Source organism: Nothoprocta perdicaria, unplaced genomic scaffold (genome assembly GCF_003342845.1).
Source record: "Nothoprocta perdicaria isolate Ctin4 unplaced genomic scaffold, notPer1 scaffold_9, whole genome shotgun sequence".
Classification (NCBI taxonomy): Eukaryota; Metazoa; Chordata; class Aves; order Tinamiformes; family Tinamidae; genus Nothoprocta; species Nothoprocta perdicaria.
Window position 1 is genome coordinate 3,046,230 of NW_020456198.1, and position 15,531 is coordinate 3,061,760.

At 48.5% G+C, this 15,531-nt stretch overlaps 1 protein-coding gene across 1 annotated transcript in view; it reads left to right on the top strand.

Moving 5' to 3' along the window:
- The window catches only part of LRIG1 (leucine rich repeats and immunoglobulin like domains 1), a gene marked incomplete at its 3' end in the record, with an annotated part of 75,609 nt that extends 60,086 nt beyond the window's left edge, over positions 1 to 15,523 (top strand). Inside the window, exons 10-19 of the mRNA XM_026052604.1 lie at positions 2,144 to 2,224; positions 5,780 to 5,851; positions 7,167 to 7,238; positions 9,320 to 9,483; positions 11,079 to 11,399; positions 11,925 to 12,206; positions 12,768 to 13,187; positions 13,774 to 13,896; positions 14,445 to 14,591; positions 15,495 to 15,523. Of these exons, the coding sequence (XP_025908389.1) occupies positions 2,144 to 2,224; positions 5,780 to 5,851; positions 7,167 to 7,238; positions 9,320 to 9,483; positions 11,079 to 11,399; positions 11,925 to 12,206; positions 12,768 to 13,187; positions 13,774 to 13,896; positions 14,445 to 14,591; positions 15,495 to 15,523 (1,711 nt within the window). The remainder of the gene's footprint in view (positions 1 to 2,143; positions 2,225 to 5,779; positions 5,852 to 7,166; positions 7,239 to 9,319; positions 9,484 to 11,078; positions 11,400 to 11,924; positions 12,207 to 12,767; positions 13,188 to 13,773; positions 13,897 to 14,444; positions 14,592 to 15,494) is intronic.
- Between the last annotated feature and the right edge of the window lie 8 nt (positions 15,524 to 15,531).

The following is a 15,531-nucleotide window of genomic DNA, read 5'->3' on the forward strand; positions in this document are numbered from 1 at the left end:
GGCCAGGGCCCGCTGCACAATGATTAACAAGGCTGCAGCATTCAAGCCCAGCCAGCCAGAAAGAATAGGAAATTGGCAACAGGGGCTGGGAGAGGAGCTGGGATACAAAGAGACTGAGCCCAAAATACCCGCTCTTTTTTCCCCCCCTCCTCTCTATTTTCATTTATTTGTTTAAAAGGTTTGTTTTTTTTTTTTTCCATCCTTTTCTGACACTAAACCTTTGAGTTGCCTCCAGGAGAACAAGCGTAGCAACAAGCAAGAGCATTTTCTTCTTTTTCAAGAGCACATAATATGTGGCAGTCTGGTGATAAAAGTGTGTGTCAGGTTGTTGGGCCGTTCCCACTTGTATTTGCCTTGGGAACCAGACAAGGGTCTGCACCAGAAGCCTGTCTGTGGTAGAACTGAACATAAGAAATGCCCAAGGAGAAAGGGATTAGCTGGTAAAAAGACGAATAAAACAACTGGCATTGGCACCATAAGTGAAGTGCAGAAAGAGGATATCCAGGAGGAGTATTTGCTGTTGCCCCATGTATGTGGCGCTTAAATTGTCAGCACATCAGAGAGGGGCTCCTCGACACCTCTCATCACCCCTGCACTCTGCGTGGCTGCCGCCACGCCACGTTTATCCATCCCCTTGGCAGGAGGTGCCTATGGGTCACCCAGCCCCACGGGCACTCGGGCAAAGGCCGGGCGTTCCCAGGGACCTGGGATTCAGGTCTCATGCTGGAGCTGGYGGAGAAGCAGGAATTGTGGCTTCTGGCCATCGTCTTTCTCATCTTGAGTTCACACACCAAAGGCAGGAAACAAAGACTGCAGCCAGCCTGGGCACCAAGGGCAGGAATCAGCCCCGTCCTGACTGAGGAAGATACCGTGAATACTAAAACTGGGGGATTTATGTTTTATTTCTGTTCTCGTGGTTTGTTGTGTATTTGTGCCACATACCTCAGAAGCTGCACCGTGATGCCCCTGCCTGGGACGTTACAAAATGCAGGGRCTGATTTTTCTTTTTTGGTCTTAATTTATTTAAACTGGAAATACTGTTGTTCCGACAGTAATCTTCAAAAGGCGCAAAAGGGGCATCTGAGGGTCCGTGCGGTGGGTTATCTGGATGAGTAAGTTTACTTTGGTGGTGGTTTCTACTAGCGTTTAAATTTGAGTGATGTAACAAAACCAACAAGGCCTATTTATTTTTTCTTTCTTTTTACTTAGCATTAGAAATGATAAATTTCTGTCTGTGGTCCTGGGTATTCATCGCTTGCTGGAGTTAAAGCACAGGAGGGAAGGATTTTTAAACAGACTGTTTAAACAGGTTTTGCAGATCTTTGTGTTTGTTCTTTGTGCTTGTTTTTCCTCAGATCCCTTTGACTCTTGTAATTGATGGTCAGTTCGAAAGCCAAAAGAAGCTAATTCTGAAAAAGGAATTCTTACTCTTTTTCTTTTTTTAAGTGTTTATACAGAGAGTTAGATTTGTGTAGTGATGATAGTACGTTTCTTTGCAGAGGTTTCAAGTTCATTGCCAGAAAACGTTACAGCTTCATAGAAAATGGACCAAATAATGTTGTGAAAATATAACTGTATTCAAATACACRTATACATAGGAATAGCCAAAGTTATCTTAATTTAAGAGCAGCTGTTAAACCTTTGTACTTGAGGTTGGTTTTTGGAATTGAGTGGGAAGGTGGAGAAGAAACTTTCCTTTGTCGGGAGTGGTCACCATCTATCCTGCAGTGAAACAAGTGAAACTTGCACTCGAGTGGTCTGTGCACTCCGTGTCTTGTCTGTCAGTTCCCTTCAGTTCCTTCCATTTAGTTTCAAGACTTCATTCTTTTTCTTTTCCCTCCAATTTGGATGCACGGAACTAGAAAAGGACTCAAATTGGCCTCTTAAAAAAATCTATTAACTCTGAAACACAGAAGGTTTCAGCTATGGAAGAGCCAAGGCCCTTTTTGGAATGCGCCGTCTCAGTGAGTCAGGGCAGGGAAGGTGATTAGTGCTGCTATGCAGCAAGACTTGGCTTTTCTGATAACTGTCAGGAGAAAACGGGAAATGCTTCGTTAGCCCTTCTTAAACTGTGTTTCTTTTGTTCTGAGCAATAAGCCTGGGATTAAGACGCTGGTTGTGAACTCTCTCCTCCTCTCTGCAGGGATCTGGATCACAACGAGATCGCAGGCACAATAGAAGATACCAATGGAGCCTTTACTGGCCTGGAAAGCCTAAGCAAGCTGTGAGTATCTCTGATTTCCGAGTTGTGCTGTGTGCCTGTGTGMGAGTGGGTCGCTCCTATCGCAGCCTTTGAGGAAAACCTCTTGCTCCTTTTGGAACAAGATAAAATCAACCAAAAATCTGAGACATGGTAGTTTTGCAAGCTCAGTGTAAAGGTGGTTATCAAGTACTCATGTTTTTAAGCTAATGGAACCATTCTAGCCCTTTTAGAGCAATAACTTGGCTGTGTCACATAGTACAGTTCRCAAACTTGTTTTCAGCACAGCCATCCTTTGCTTCCAGAAGCAAACAGCAACATCAAGAAAAATAACCCTKGCGCTCTTCAGCAAACCACTGCCTGGTGCAGCAGCTAACAACCAGCAAAGAAAAAAATCACACCACTTTCTGTAACAACAGAGGACTGAAGCGGGACTCATTTCTGTGGGATACTGTGTCTGAGAGCGATCTTTTGGGCTTGTTTCCATGTGCAGTGACAATAAAAGGCACCATGGGGCACAGGCTCTTAAAGAGATAAAAAGAAACCTAAGGCAAGCATGCGCCTTGCAAATGTTTATAGCTGGCTTGGCCTTCTCAAGTATTTTCACATTGCTCTCTACTTGTTTGTTTTCTATTTGAAATACGCTACATAAATCAGCCCTGTTAGAGACGTCTGTGATGGCTTGTGACAAATCAGGAGTCTCTTTCTAATCATTACCTCTTGCTTTTGTTTGAGTTCTTGCCACCCCCCATCTCGYCGTCTCTGCTGCTGAGATGGCACAGCCAGAGGTGCAGTAAAAGCACCTCGATGGATAGCAGATGGCTGGAATGAGTCCTGGCAGGAGGCAGATTGTCTTTCTCCCATTAGAGACCCCTGGGGGGTGGGAAGAGCCATGGCACCATGGGTAGGGACCTGTTGCTAAGATGGAGTGGACCTGGGTGGCTGTTGATCGTTGCTGGGGTGAGGTAGAAGGTAGGAGGGATGGTGAGAGGCCAAGCAATTCAGACATGTTGGAAGTGTTGGGCAAGAGAGGTGGAAAAGCCAGAGGAGCCACGGGGAGACGTGAGCACGGAGCAACTCCCGCTGCTGGGGCAGCCCCAGCCTGGCGGGCTGCAGCTGGCACCAGGAACGGCTCCAACAGGCAGCTAATTTTCCCTGCCAGTAGCAGGGCACGTGGCCGGGTCTAAAGATGACCAGGTTTACGTCTTGCCCCATTTCTTTCTCCTCTGTTTTCCACCGCATGTGGCCTTGGGCTGGTGCTGAGTCTGGCTGTTCCCGCAGCTTGGGAAGACTGCAGCAAATTCCGGAGCCTTGAAGAGCACCAGGATCAGTTGGGCTCTACCAGCAGGAGGTGGTTTGGTTACCGAAGGGAAGGAACCTGCCGTGGGACAGACAGGCTGCTAGTGTTAATCCTTGCTGGGATCATGTGGTTTTGGTCCAAATGGTACCAAAATGTTCTGTTTTTTTTTTTTTGGAGACTGAGGAGGAAAAAATCTCTCAAAATATGAGATTATTTTATTATATCTCCTGAGGCATTTTGGGATACTTAAGTGTGTTTACCATTGAAGGGATCTGCCCTGGTTTAGCTTATCAGCACTTAAATCCCAAATTTGAAATCTCAGTTAAGGCCAAAGTGAATATCATTCCTGCTGGCAGAGCTTTTCTTTGGAATTAAAATAAAATATTGGCCTTTATAGAGAACTTCTCACTGTCTGCGTTTAAACCGTCAATGGTTTTAAATGCATTAGCATACAAAAAATAAATGGGCACTTCAGAGGAGACCTTGCAATGAATTAATAATCACCTCAGCTCTGTGGAGATTGCCTTAAAAGCTGCTCCCCTTTGATCTGGCACAGATTAGCCTCTGAAAGGGTTTAGCAGGGACAGGGTTGTTCATTGTAATGAAGGTGTTAAACGGAGAGGTGGGGAGGCCACTCACTTTAGCCTTCTCTAAATTATATATGAAGCTCTCCGAGATGGAGAGTGCAGGGCTTAAATTAAAATWTTGCTCCAAGAAAGAGGGAGCCGARAAGCAGCGGAGCATGAAGAGCATCAGTGGAAGGGCTGGGGAGCAAGCGGCTCCCTAATCACTCAGGCTGCTGAATGTAGCCGGGTTTCCAAGGGCTCCCGTGGGGCCTGAGCCCTTCCTGTGGGCATGAAGGCGACACAGGGGGAATCGCTGCTCGCTGAGGAGCTGCACGGACCGCGTGTGGCTGCTTGGGTGTCATGAGGGGCCGCGTGGGCCACACTTGGGTGTGTCACGAGGATCACGCAGCCTCATGACCACCACGGAGTAGCCCCTTTTGGAGGGGCTTCGGCCCCTTGAAGCTCGAAAGGAAGATTGGTTTTAATGAGTTCGCTGGGCACAGAGCTGTTATCAGTGTGTTGCAGATTTCTCATRTAAACAACCGCAAAATCGGACCCATCTACACATGTGGTGTGAAGATATTTGTGTTCACATGCCCAGACTTGTTCCTCAGCTCTGGACGCATAGGTAAATATAGGTACAGGTATCTATCTCTAGAATATAGATAAAATTGGATAGAACCCAAGAGTCCAAGATCCACTATAAGCAATRCTTAGAAATCTCCAGTTACTGAATCCGAGCTCAGCATAACACACTTGTGTAGGAATATGGCTCTCTAAGTGAGCGTATATGAGTGCAGCTATAGGGCTAGAGTCTACATACAGTCAGTTATTTACTCCATCGTGCTCAGAGAATRTGTGGTGCTGATATTAAGAAAGACTTTGCAAGCATTCAATAGAAMAAGGTATCTTTGCCAAGCGACTTGTATAGATATCTCTGTCCTTGCATGCATCCTTTGGTGCCTGGCGATACATTTCTTTTAATGAACTCTGCAGCTCACCAATATTTATAGAAAATTGTTCCTTTACACGTGCCAGCCAGGCTGCCATGAGCGCAGCTGCATTAGGTGCCAGTCCCTCCATCCTGCTGCTGCTGAGCTCCAGAGCAGCCCTGCTGGGCATGGGGCTTATTTACTGCATGACCTTACTCTGGAGTGATGGTTAGAAAGGCCAAGGCAGGGAGTCAGCCCTTCTGTTAGGTGCTGCAGAAACATGTGGCCAAGACACAGCCCCAATCCTTGCACGTGGATGTGCATTGAGGCCAAGGCACAGGGAAGAAATTCTCCTCTTTTGCTATCTGGGAAGAGGGCAGAAATGAAAAGTGTTGCAGGGAGAGCCCAGGCTCTTGTTAAACTGTCACTGCACTTAATCCTGTCTGCAGCCAGCCTTCAAAGAGTAGAGGGGACCTTCTGTTACTCAGCAAGCTGGTTTCCAAGTACTGCAGCAAACCTGCCTTTTTACATGATATGGCACATTTCCTTTCATGCTGTCATCACTATTAAATTCAAATACAGATAAAAGGATTTAATTTCAGGAGTGGGAAAGTGAATGTACTTCAGCCCCCTTAATCTCCGTGCAGTTCAGATTTCCTGGGCCTTACACTGAGTGCCTGTATCAGATACAGCCACACTAATTGTGCTCTCTCTCTCTTTTTCTCTTCCCCCTCCCCATTTTCTTTCTGTTTATCTGGCAATGGATGTTTGGAAACTGCAGGACTCTGTTTGGAAACAAGATCAAGTCGGTGGCCAAGAAAGCGTTCTCAGGCCTGGAGGCCCTGGAGCACCTGTGAGTAACCCCAGTGCCTCCGAGCTGGGGAAGGGGGGTCTGCCAAAAGGAGCTGCCTGCGAGATCTGCTAGCAATTTAATAGCAGCTTTGTAAGCTGAGAAGTCAATCCATTTGTGGGGGCCACCTGCTTCCTTCTCATTATACGTTCGCCTCAACTTTGGCCTTTTTTTGTGCCAGGAACAAAGTTATAGAACATATGGCAAATCTCCGTGCTCTTAATTTTTTGATTTGTACRTGGATAAATAGCACCTTGACTTGCACGTTGCTGCTTTGCAGTCTGCAGAGGAAATCTGCTGTTTGCCTGTGGCCCTCCCTGCTCCTCCCTGGCCCCCATTCCCCCTAAATGTAGGCTCAGGCAATGACGTGTGCTGCCAATGACAGCGTGCAAGGCGGGCACCCAGCGTCCCCATTCAACACAACCAGAGCCACTGGCAAGAAGTAAATTTTGGCTGCCTGCTCTTTTTTTTTTTTTTTTTTTTTTTGCTGTGTGTCCCAAGGCTGATGACTCCAGCAGTAACTCATGAGTAGCTTCCTTTTGGAATCAAGGCACGCTGAAGTATGAGGGATTTTGCTGTGGTTCCTTCAGCGGCCGCGACTCACGTGAGCGTTGCAGGCGCTGAGGCAGGCGCTCAAGGCTGCCTGACTGGGGGGACGTTCCCAGATAGAGCCTCCTTTTTAAGGCTGCACTGAGATTTCCTTTGTAAGTRTGACTGGCATTTGTCTGTCCAGCACTTCCCTTATGAAATATAAGCCCTAAATCTGACACCACTTATTTATTTATTTWTTTTTTTCTTRGAGAATAAATGAAATTTTCAGTTAGTGATAGTTGTGACAGGAGCTTTCAAAAATAGCTTTTTGGGGAAACATTGCAGTGTTTTCCAGGCACAACAGTATCCTCTCAAAGTCATGTTCACGTAACTTTGCAAATGCCACTCGGTGCAAATATTGCCCTGTCTGTTTGCTGAAGGTCTGGTCATGATGGGGCATTCCTGGCTATCCGGTTATCAAGGGGGCTGAGGAATTTCTGGGCTAGGGAGGATTAGAGGCAGCTGAGACTGCAACAGTGCAGTGAAGAACAAGGGCTATGGAGTGACCTGGTGACTTACTCCCCTGCTTGTTTTCGGCTGCCTATTGCTCGTTAATACTTGCTCCATATTAAGTGTTTTGTGGAATGCCTTTTCTGTGAGCTGCAAGTGCAGATGGCCCGGACAAGGAGCTGCCCTATCATCTGCTCCTTGAGTCACTGCTTAAATAGGGAGATTTCCTGCCTCCGGAGCAGCCCTTTTGCTGAAAGTGCCTGTGGTTGCTCTGCAGGAACCTCGGCGCTAACGCCATCCGCTCCGTGCAAGCAGACGCCTTCGCCAAGATGAGGAGCCTGCGGCAGCTGTAAGTTGTTGGCGTGAGCACCCCGGGCAAGAGGCAGGGATCCCTCTTGCCCTGGACGTGAGAAGCAGCACGTTGTTTCCAGTGGGGTGTTATTCACATTACAGCTCAATTATTTCCTCCTCTCCCCTGTGCTCCTCTRCAGGGTATTTTTACACATAAGTAGATGTCAGGGGAACATCTTGCATTTAGTGGTGACTGAAATTAGATCATTGGAACAGGTTCCTCCAGCAGGTTTGCATCTGTGCAATTATTCATCTCCGCTCAGGAAGTCCAGGCCTGTCCTGTTAGCCCTCTCTCCCTCTTACACTTTGATTGATTTAATTCTCGGGGGCCCATCTGCTCCTCTGCTGTACCTATGTTTAGGGCTCACATACAGTACTGACATTTCAGTGATAAGCTCCATTTGAACTGGATCCACTTGTCATCCAGCCTCCTGCTATAAAAATATGGGTGTGTTATCAGAGCTACTGCTTGTGCTCCAGGCTGGAGCTCTGCACTGTTATCAGACACTGTTTCCAGTCCTGCCCGGTTTCCCTTTTCTCCTCTTCTCCATAAATATTTAATCCACTGTCTGTGCATTGCTGCACACTGTGCACCAGGTCTGTGGAGCAAGAATTCCCTCAGTTGGTACTTGGGCCAGGATCAGGCTCTTCTTGCTGACTCTGGAGTTGCACTGGCTGTGGAAATAGAATTAAGGGGAAAGCATCTGCTCTGATYAGAGGAAAAGCTCGTGGGACTCCAGTTCTTCTGAAGGAACATACATTTGTATATGCAAAAGGGATTTTACTGAAGTGTAAAAGCGTCTCGGAGCTTTCTCAGCTATATCCRTCACACATTTTAGGGCAGCATATCTATCTAGGATAGCAAAGTRGACAACTTTGGAAAGGCAGGTGCTTGTATTTCCTCATTCCGTTCTTCTCCAGCCTTTCCCTTTTCCCTTTCCTCTGGCTAGTTTCAGACTTCCAGATTTCCTAAGATTTTCTAGGAGAAAAATGGGAGATTCACATCCTCCCATAAAATAATGCTGGGATTGGGATTCTGCTGTGCTCTTCTATCCTGCTCTCGTGCAGCTTGCAGTATTGCAGAGTGGGGCTTCTCTGTCAGTGACCTTTTTCCCACAGTCTCTGAGGCCTCTCACGTTCAATTTTAAGGATCAGACTGGATTGTCCCAGTTTTTTTTGGACCAAACCATACCATAGCCTAAATTCCCTGTTGCTGTATACTTGCAGCTCTTCCCTGGCTTCAGAGCTATTCTGAGACACTGTTTGGCCCGGCCTATTTAAACAAAACAAAACRAAAAGTCCTGAGGCTCCCATTTAACTCGCTCCTTTTTCAAAGCTCTTTTCTAAACAGAAGGTGCTAAGTTACTAGTAGGATGCTGAGAAATGTTTTTTGTTTTGCTTTCAAAATTAGTCACTGTTTGTGTTGGGCTTGCACAAATGTTTTTGGTCTCTTCCCCTTCACTGTTTCTGTACTGGTAGTTAACCAATAAACACAACACGTGTCACCCTCTTCGGGATGCTTGTTTGCTAACACGTACCAGGAGGAGGAGGAGGCCAGGGCCTTCTTCACTCTGGCCTCTGAGGTGGCCAAAGGTCCTAGGGAGCTTCTTGGCATCTTCTCAGGACTGAGGAATGAAGTCCTGAGCTCAGTGCCCACCAAAGAGAAGGAGCAAGTGCAGTAATGAGATGTGAGATAGCGGAGCAGCGTGCGTGGGTTTTCATGGGCCTCTGCTGCACGTATCCTTTGCAGTCTGCCTCAGTTTCCCTCACGTAGGCCAGGCATGACCTTGCTTATCTGCTCCTCAGGATCGCTGCAAGAGTTAATTAGTTAATTAAAAGGCACCAGGAAGCATCATTGGAGTATGGGAGTAGGTTGCTCTGCATAGAGGTGAAATGCAGTTTGAACGTGTGACRTATTTAGCACCATTAGTTTTGTGCCTAGAGGACAACCCTGCAGTTCTCCTTTCCTCTGCCCATGCTGGGAGGGAGGAATGAGACTAACGTGAAAGGGCTGTGAGCTTTGGAGCCCTCTCTCTTCACAGGAATCCACAGCCTTGTCTTGGTTTTGTTTCCCTGCAGCCACATAAACAGCGACAGCTTCCTCTGCGACTGCCAGCTGAAGTGGTTGCCCCCGTGGCTAGTTGAGAAGGAGCTGCAGGCCTTCGTGGTGGCCACCTGCGCCCATCCCGAGGCCCTGAAGGGCAGGAGCATCTTTGCTGTGTTGCCAGAGAGTTTTGTGTGTGGTAAGTCTTGCCTTTGTGTTTTGAGGTTGGATGAAGGGCAGGACTCACTTGGGAAACATTTTCTTTGACTACTAGCATGTTATTACGAGGCAGTTTCTGTTTTGTTTTGTTATTCAATGGGATCAAAGCAAGCCCAAGCCTACATTTTAAAAATTTGTCATTGGCTACAATTTATTTCCCACCAAAACCACACAGCGCATTGCTTGTATCTAGGATATTCCTTACAGGGCTCCCTGAGTATTAAATCAAAAGGGACTCCTGGTTGTTCCACTTCCAAACTGGGCTGCACAGAGATTTCCAGTCCTCTCCGTTTGATATTATGGGGCCTGCAGCTATGAATCTTGCACCCGGCAGCATTATGAGCTTGTGCTCTGGCTTATTGTTCATCTCTTCTCCCTCTTGGAAACAAAACGAAGGGTTAAAAAAAAAGTAGAGGAGGATCTCTCCATTGCAGCCCCTGTGACCGTGTGTGACACAGGAACCAACCAACAGTTGCATTTTGCAGCCTTGTTTTCTCTCCTGTGGCCGTTCTCTCGGGCAGGCAGCAGCTACAGCTGTTTTCCCACCCAGCACTCGCTGCAGTTGTCTCTGCACTTGGGCTGTGGTTGCCAAGCAGCTTTGCTAAATACCCAACACACAAACTTTACACATAAAGAAGCATAAATGATCTGGAGAGGCCCACGTCGTGTTGCTTGTGCACCCTGCTTTGGGGTAGAATGAAGGTCTGGTTTTGGAAGCTCTGTCCTGTGATGCCAGGCCTGGATTCCAGGTGGAGCAGCACATGGCTGTTGGAGGGAGCCCAAATGTGCCTCTGAGGCCCCCTTTAATTTAGTTGAATGCATGACTTATACTGAGAACTGAGCAAAACGTTTGCTGCAGCTGCTGTCCCAYGTCCCCCCGAGCACCGAGTCCCATGCCGGGGCTGCCTCGGTGGCCTCCCTCTGGGTGAGTCAGGGGGGCGCTGGAAGAAGAGATCCCGCTGCCCTGCTCCCCACAGCAGCAGCACCAAGTGAGGACAGCTTTGCTTCTCCGGAGCCTGCCAAGCCCTTCAGGCACTAAGACGCCTGGCTCCAGAGGACTGCCTGTTTAATTAAACCKTAGTCAAATATTAAATTATACCATTTGTAGAAATCTAATAAATGAATCTGCTTGGAACCCGGCTAAAACAACCATCTTCCTGGGCAGAGGGAGCGGGCAAAGGTGTCCACAGTGCAGGGTGACCAGGGTGCCCCCACTGCGGCCCAGGCTGCGTTCCCTGCTTGTGGGCACTCGTTCCCAGAGAGCAGAGAGCCTCGCAGCGCCTTGCTGCAAGYGTCCTGCCCCTCAGGCTGCTGCACGCAGAGCTGTCGGCTGACAGGGCTGCTGGCTCACGCCGGGAACGGTATTTCCTTTTGTACCTTTTTGAGGCCCAAGATCAATGGCAAAATCCCATTGTGCAAGGTACCAGGTAGATTCATACACTGCACATCGGACTCCTAGTCCTGATGACTCCCTTGACTGCAGATAAACTCATTTAACATAGGCCTAGATTAGTTCATCCTCACAGTCCAGGACTAACTTTGCCTGGTTTTTGTTTTCTTTCCTTTCTCTCTCAGATGATTTCCCCAAGCCCCAAATCATCATCCAGCCTGAGACGACGGTGGCAGTGCTYGGGAAGGACATCCGCTTCACCTGCTCGGCGGCCAGCAGCAGCAGCTCCCCCATGCTGTTCGCGTGGAAAAAGGACAACGAGGTGCTGCGCAACGCTGAGATCGAGAACTTCGCRCACGTGCGTGCCAAGGATGGCGAGGTGATGGAGTACACGACCATYCTGCACCTCCGGCACGTCACCTTCACCCACGAGGGGCGTTACCAGTGCGTCATTACCAACCACTTCGGCTCTACCTACTCCAACAAGGCCCAGCTCACTGTTAATGGTGAGTGGGAAGCTGCTCTCTAATTCATTTCGTGCACTTCCTTGCGAACCCCTTTTGGGCAGTCACAGCTCAGGGCCCACTCCTGGTGATTTACAGCTCTTGTCCCTGCTGGAGCAGGGGAGTTGGACTAGATGATCTCTACAGGGCCCTTCCAACCTTAACCATTCTGTGATTTCCATGTGAGGAGCACACGCCAGCCCTGGGATGGCTGCTGTGCAGCCGAGCACTTCAGCAAGTTGTCCCCAAGCACAAATCGTTCCAAGTTAATCAAAGAAGACAATTAGCTTCAATCCCAGCTCTGATGATCCCAAGTGGGGGTGTCCTGGGTACTGTAGACATGTTTGTGCTATGGAAATACAGGGTTGGTCCCCAACAGCTTAGCGGTATGTTGCAACAGCAGCTTTCTGTCCTGTGGGTGACTKTCATGGCCCTCTTCCACCTAGGAAAATAAACACATGCAACTATCCAGAGGTGGTGCCTTCTCCATGGAATTCCTCATCCCTTTCTCTTGTTTTTCCCTCTCAGTGCTGCCTTCGTTCACCAAAACCCCCCACGACATCACGAGCCGGACGGGCACGATGGTGCAGCTGGAGTGCGCGGCCGAGGGGCACCCCCCGCCGCAGATCGCCTGGCAGAAGGACGGCGGCACCGACTTCCCCGCGGCCCGCGAGCGCCGCATGCACGTCATGCCCGACGACGACGTCTTCTTCATCATGGACGTCAAGATAGAGGACATGGGCGTCTACAGCTGCACGGCGCAGAACTTCGCAGGCTCCGTGCTCGCTAACGCCACCCTCACCGTGCTGGGTAAGGTGCAGTAGATGCCCTGGGGGAATCCAGAAGTGAGAACGGGAAGGCAGTTCTGCTCGGGCTCCTGAGCGTCTGYTGATGCCCAACTGGGACATGGAGTCTGTGCTCTGTGTTAGTCCTGTTTCATTCCTTTACACYGTGGCTAACTAATCAAAAATACCCTGGTAATTAAAAAATGAAAAGGAGCTGTAAGTCATGTTCCCTTGTCTGCCAAGGAAACCCCTCCAACGATGCTATTTCCTGCTTGGGAAAATCATTTCAGAAGGAAATTGCACTCCAGCTCTCTTGCCYGACTAGACTATTGATGTGTGTCAGCTGTTACCCTCTCCTAGGTGTTGCTTTGGTGGGGGAGAAGGCCTTGGGTGTGTGTGTTAGGTCGTGAATCTCAACCGTTGTGGTGGGAGGCCGCCCATCCCCTGGGCGCAGCGCCATGCAGTGCACTGCACTGTGCTTGTCTGCAGCAACACCAGGTTTATTTTATAATGTTGAAGAAAATGTAACAGAAATCTGCTAGCCTACTGTCCCCAGGAACTGATTTCTGTGTTTATTCCCCTGCAGAGACCCCATCTTTGATTCACCCCCTGGAAGACCACGTAGTGTCCGTGGGTGAGACGGTGGCCCTGCAGTGCAAAGCCAGAGGGAGCCCATCTCCCCGCATCACCTGGCTGAAGGGCGACCAGCCCCTGGTCATGACTGAAAGGCACCACTTCACCCCTGGCAACCAGCTGCTGATCGTCAGGAACGTTGTCTTGGAGGACGCCGGGAAATACACGTGCGAGATGTCCAACACGGTGGGGACAGAGCGCGCGCACAGCCACGTGAGCATCTTGCAGTCCCTTGGCTGCAGGAAAGACCGTACCACGGTGGGGATCATCACCATTGCAGTGGTGTGTAGCATCGTGCTCACCTCTCTGGTCTGGGTCTGCATCATCTACCAAACCAGGAAGAAGAGTGAAGAATACAGTGTCACCAACACAGGTAGGTCTAGTCTCCTGTTMAGGTTCTCTCAGACCGTTTGGGCTAGGAGACTTCCCGCTGAGGCACAACCAACACCTTGGGTAGCCACAATCACACTGGGAGAGCAGCTGCCTTATTTCAGTGGTTGTCTTGGCTCAGAAAGCCAGAACCAGCCTTGAGCTGCTGCTGAAGCGTATTCAGAGCTGCGTTTCTCCCTTGGCTGGCTTTTCAGCAAGGTCTTGTTCGCCTGGCAGCAGCCTCAGCCTTTGCTTTGTTACTTTGCTTTTCCATGACCAGTAACTCTTGAACTATGGCCTTGGTGCTGGGAACCCACACTGGGAATCTATATTCTCAAAGACTTGGTAATCAAAACCAATATCCAAAATGGTCTATCAGCACCAAATCTCACAGTATTAGAGAAGGATTAAAAACAGTTAGGGCCTTAGCTTTTAGGCAGTTAGATGGTTCAATTCCAATTTGTTGCATTTATGGAAAATTATCATTTATAGAAGCGGTCCCAAATCCCTTGTGAAAATGAGAGCTAGCTGCATTTGAAAACAGAAGCTTTAACCTCCCCGCTGATGTTTCCCTYCTGCCATTGCTCCAGATGAGACCATCGTGCCTCCCGACGTGCCGAGCTACTTGTCTTCCCAAGGGACTCTCTCCGATCGGCAGGAAACGGTCATCCGAGTGGAAAACCAACAGCCCAACGGGCACATAGAGAGCAACGGTGAGAGCTGCCCTGGTCACCTTTGTGACAGGGTGTCCAGGCCTGGCACAGGGAGGGAGAAGGCACTGCACAAAATTCTTCAGCTCTAGCTACTGCAGTTGTGCAGAGCGAGGCTCTGGCCTTCGCTTTACCAGGGTGCCGTCTCCCACCACTAACAGCATTCAGCTCCACTCCAGGAGCAAATCAGTCGGGCCCTAAGGAGTAATTTTTGGATTACTTCTTTGGCACCCATGTTATCCACAGTTAAACTCTACTACAAAATATATTAGCATGGCCAGTCCCTGCCTTCAGGCTTAGAAATTAAATGCTGGGATTTTACAGTATTTARTCACAGCACCTTAAGAAGGAAAAGTTAAACATTCTGAACTAAGATTCCCCTGAGATTATAGAGCATTTATTTTGTTAAACATTAGCTTAAAATTATCTATTAGCTCCATTGCTCTTTTTCTCCTTTTCATAGCTTTTACAGTAAAAATAAGACTTATCGGGTCATTCAGCTGAGCGAGCAGATGGTTGTAATCTTAACCCGGCTGGTTCATTTGCTACAGGTATGTGTCAGCCTGATGCTGGAAGGTGTCCAGATGTTGAAGCTCCCACTGTTGGCTGCAGACAGGCCAAGCTGTGTATGGGCTATGATAAAGACACTTGGCAAACTGAAGACATGGCTGATGGAATGCTTGTTCCAGATAAGACAGGTACAAAAGCCATTAATCTGGAAAGGTATTTCATGTTTGTGTAGATCAGAGAGCCCTCCAAGTCAGACAACATTAAGACGAGAAATGGTTACCTTAAGAAAAAAAGCCCCGAATGATTCTCAGGTGTGAGGGCAGTAAATTTGCCTTCTCCTGCCTGCTTTGATCCTCTCTGCATCTTGCGTGGTTTGAATTCAAGGAACCGTCAGAAAGAGGCAGGCTAGGGCTTATGATAACCATTGCTTGCAGCTGGCTGAGCACTGCTGGATCTTGAGCTGTTCCTGCAATGTGAGAGTACTTTCACACTGCAAGTGTTACATTGCTGGGGAATCTTTAAAGGGTCTGTCAACTTCAAAGCTCAGCCTTTTTATTTATTCTTAATTTAAAAGTTCTTTTGGGCCCTCCACCTGCTTCTCCTTGTTGCCAGTTTCTTGGGTTTTACACTTGTACTTATTTTTAGGATGTGTTCTCTGTTCTCCTGCTGTACTGTAAAATCCACAGAAAAAAATGGCCAGTGAAAAACAGATTTTCTCTCCAGGAGAAACWGTAAAGTTGACTAAGGGAGTCCTGACAAGCGCACAGAGGAAATAAATTCTGAAAACCCAGGATCCCTTTCCCAGTTGCCCCTCAGAATTCTGCTCATCTGCTATTCCCACTAACAGTAATAAAATACCCTGAGGTGATAATAGCATTTGACAGCAGCAGAGAAATAAAAGGTAACCTGGTACCTGTAGCAGCTAGAGGAAAGCTCCCCTTTCTATATTGACCAGGAGGTCTGAAAAAGGCAATCAGTACATGTGTTATATTTAAAATGTGCCTGTGTGTGTGTGTGTGTGTGCGTGTGTGTGTGTGTGTGTGTGTGTACGGCTGCTTTGTGCTCACGCGCTGCCCTTGCCTCCCTGCCAGGCTGCGTGTGCGCCGAGGGCAGCGGCGGCGCGGGGCT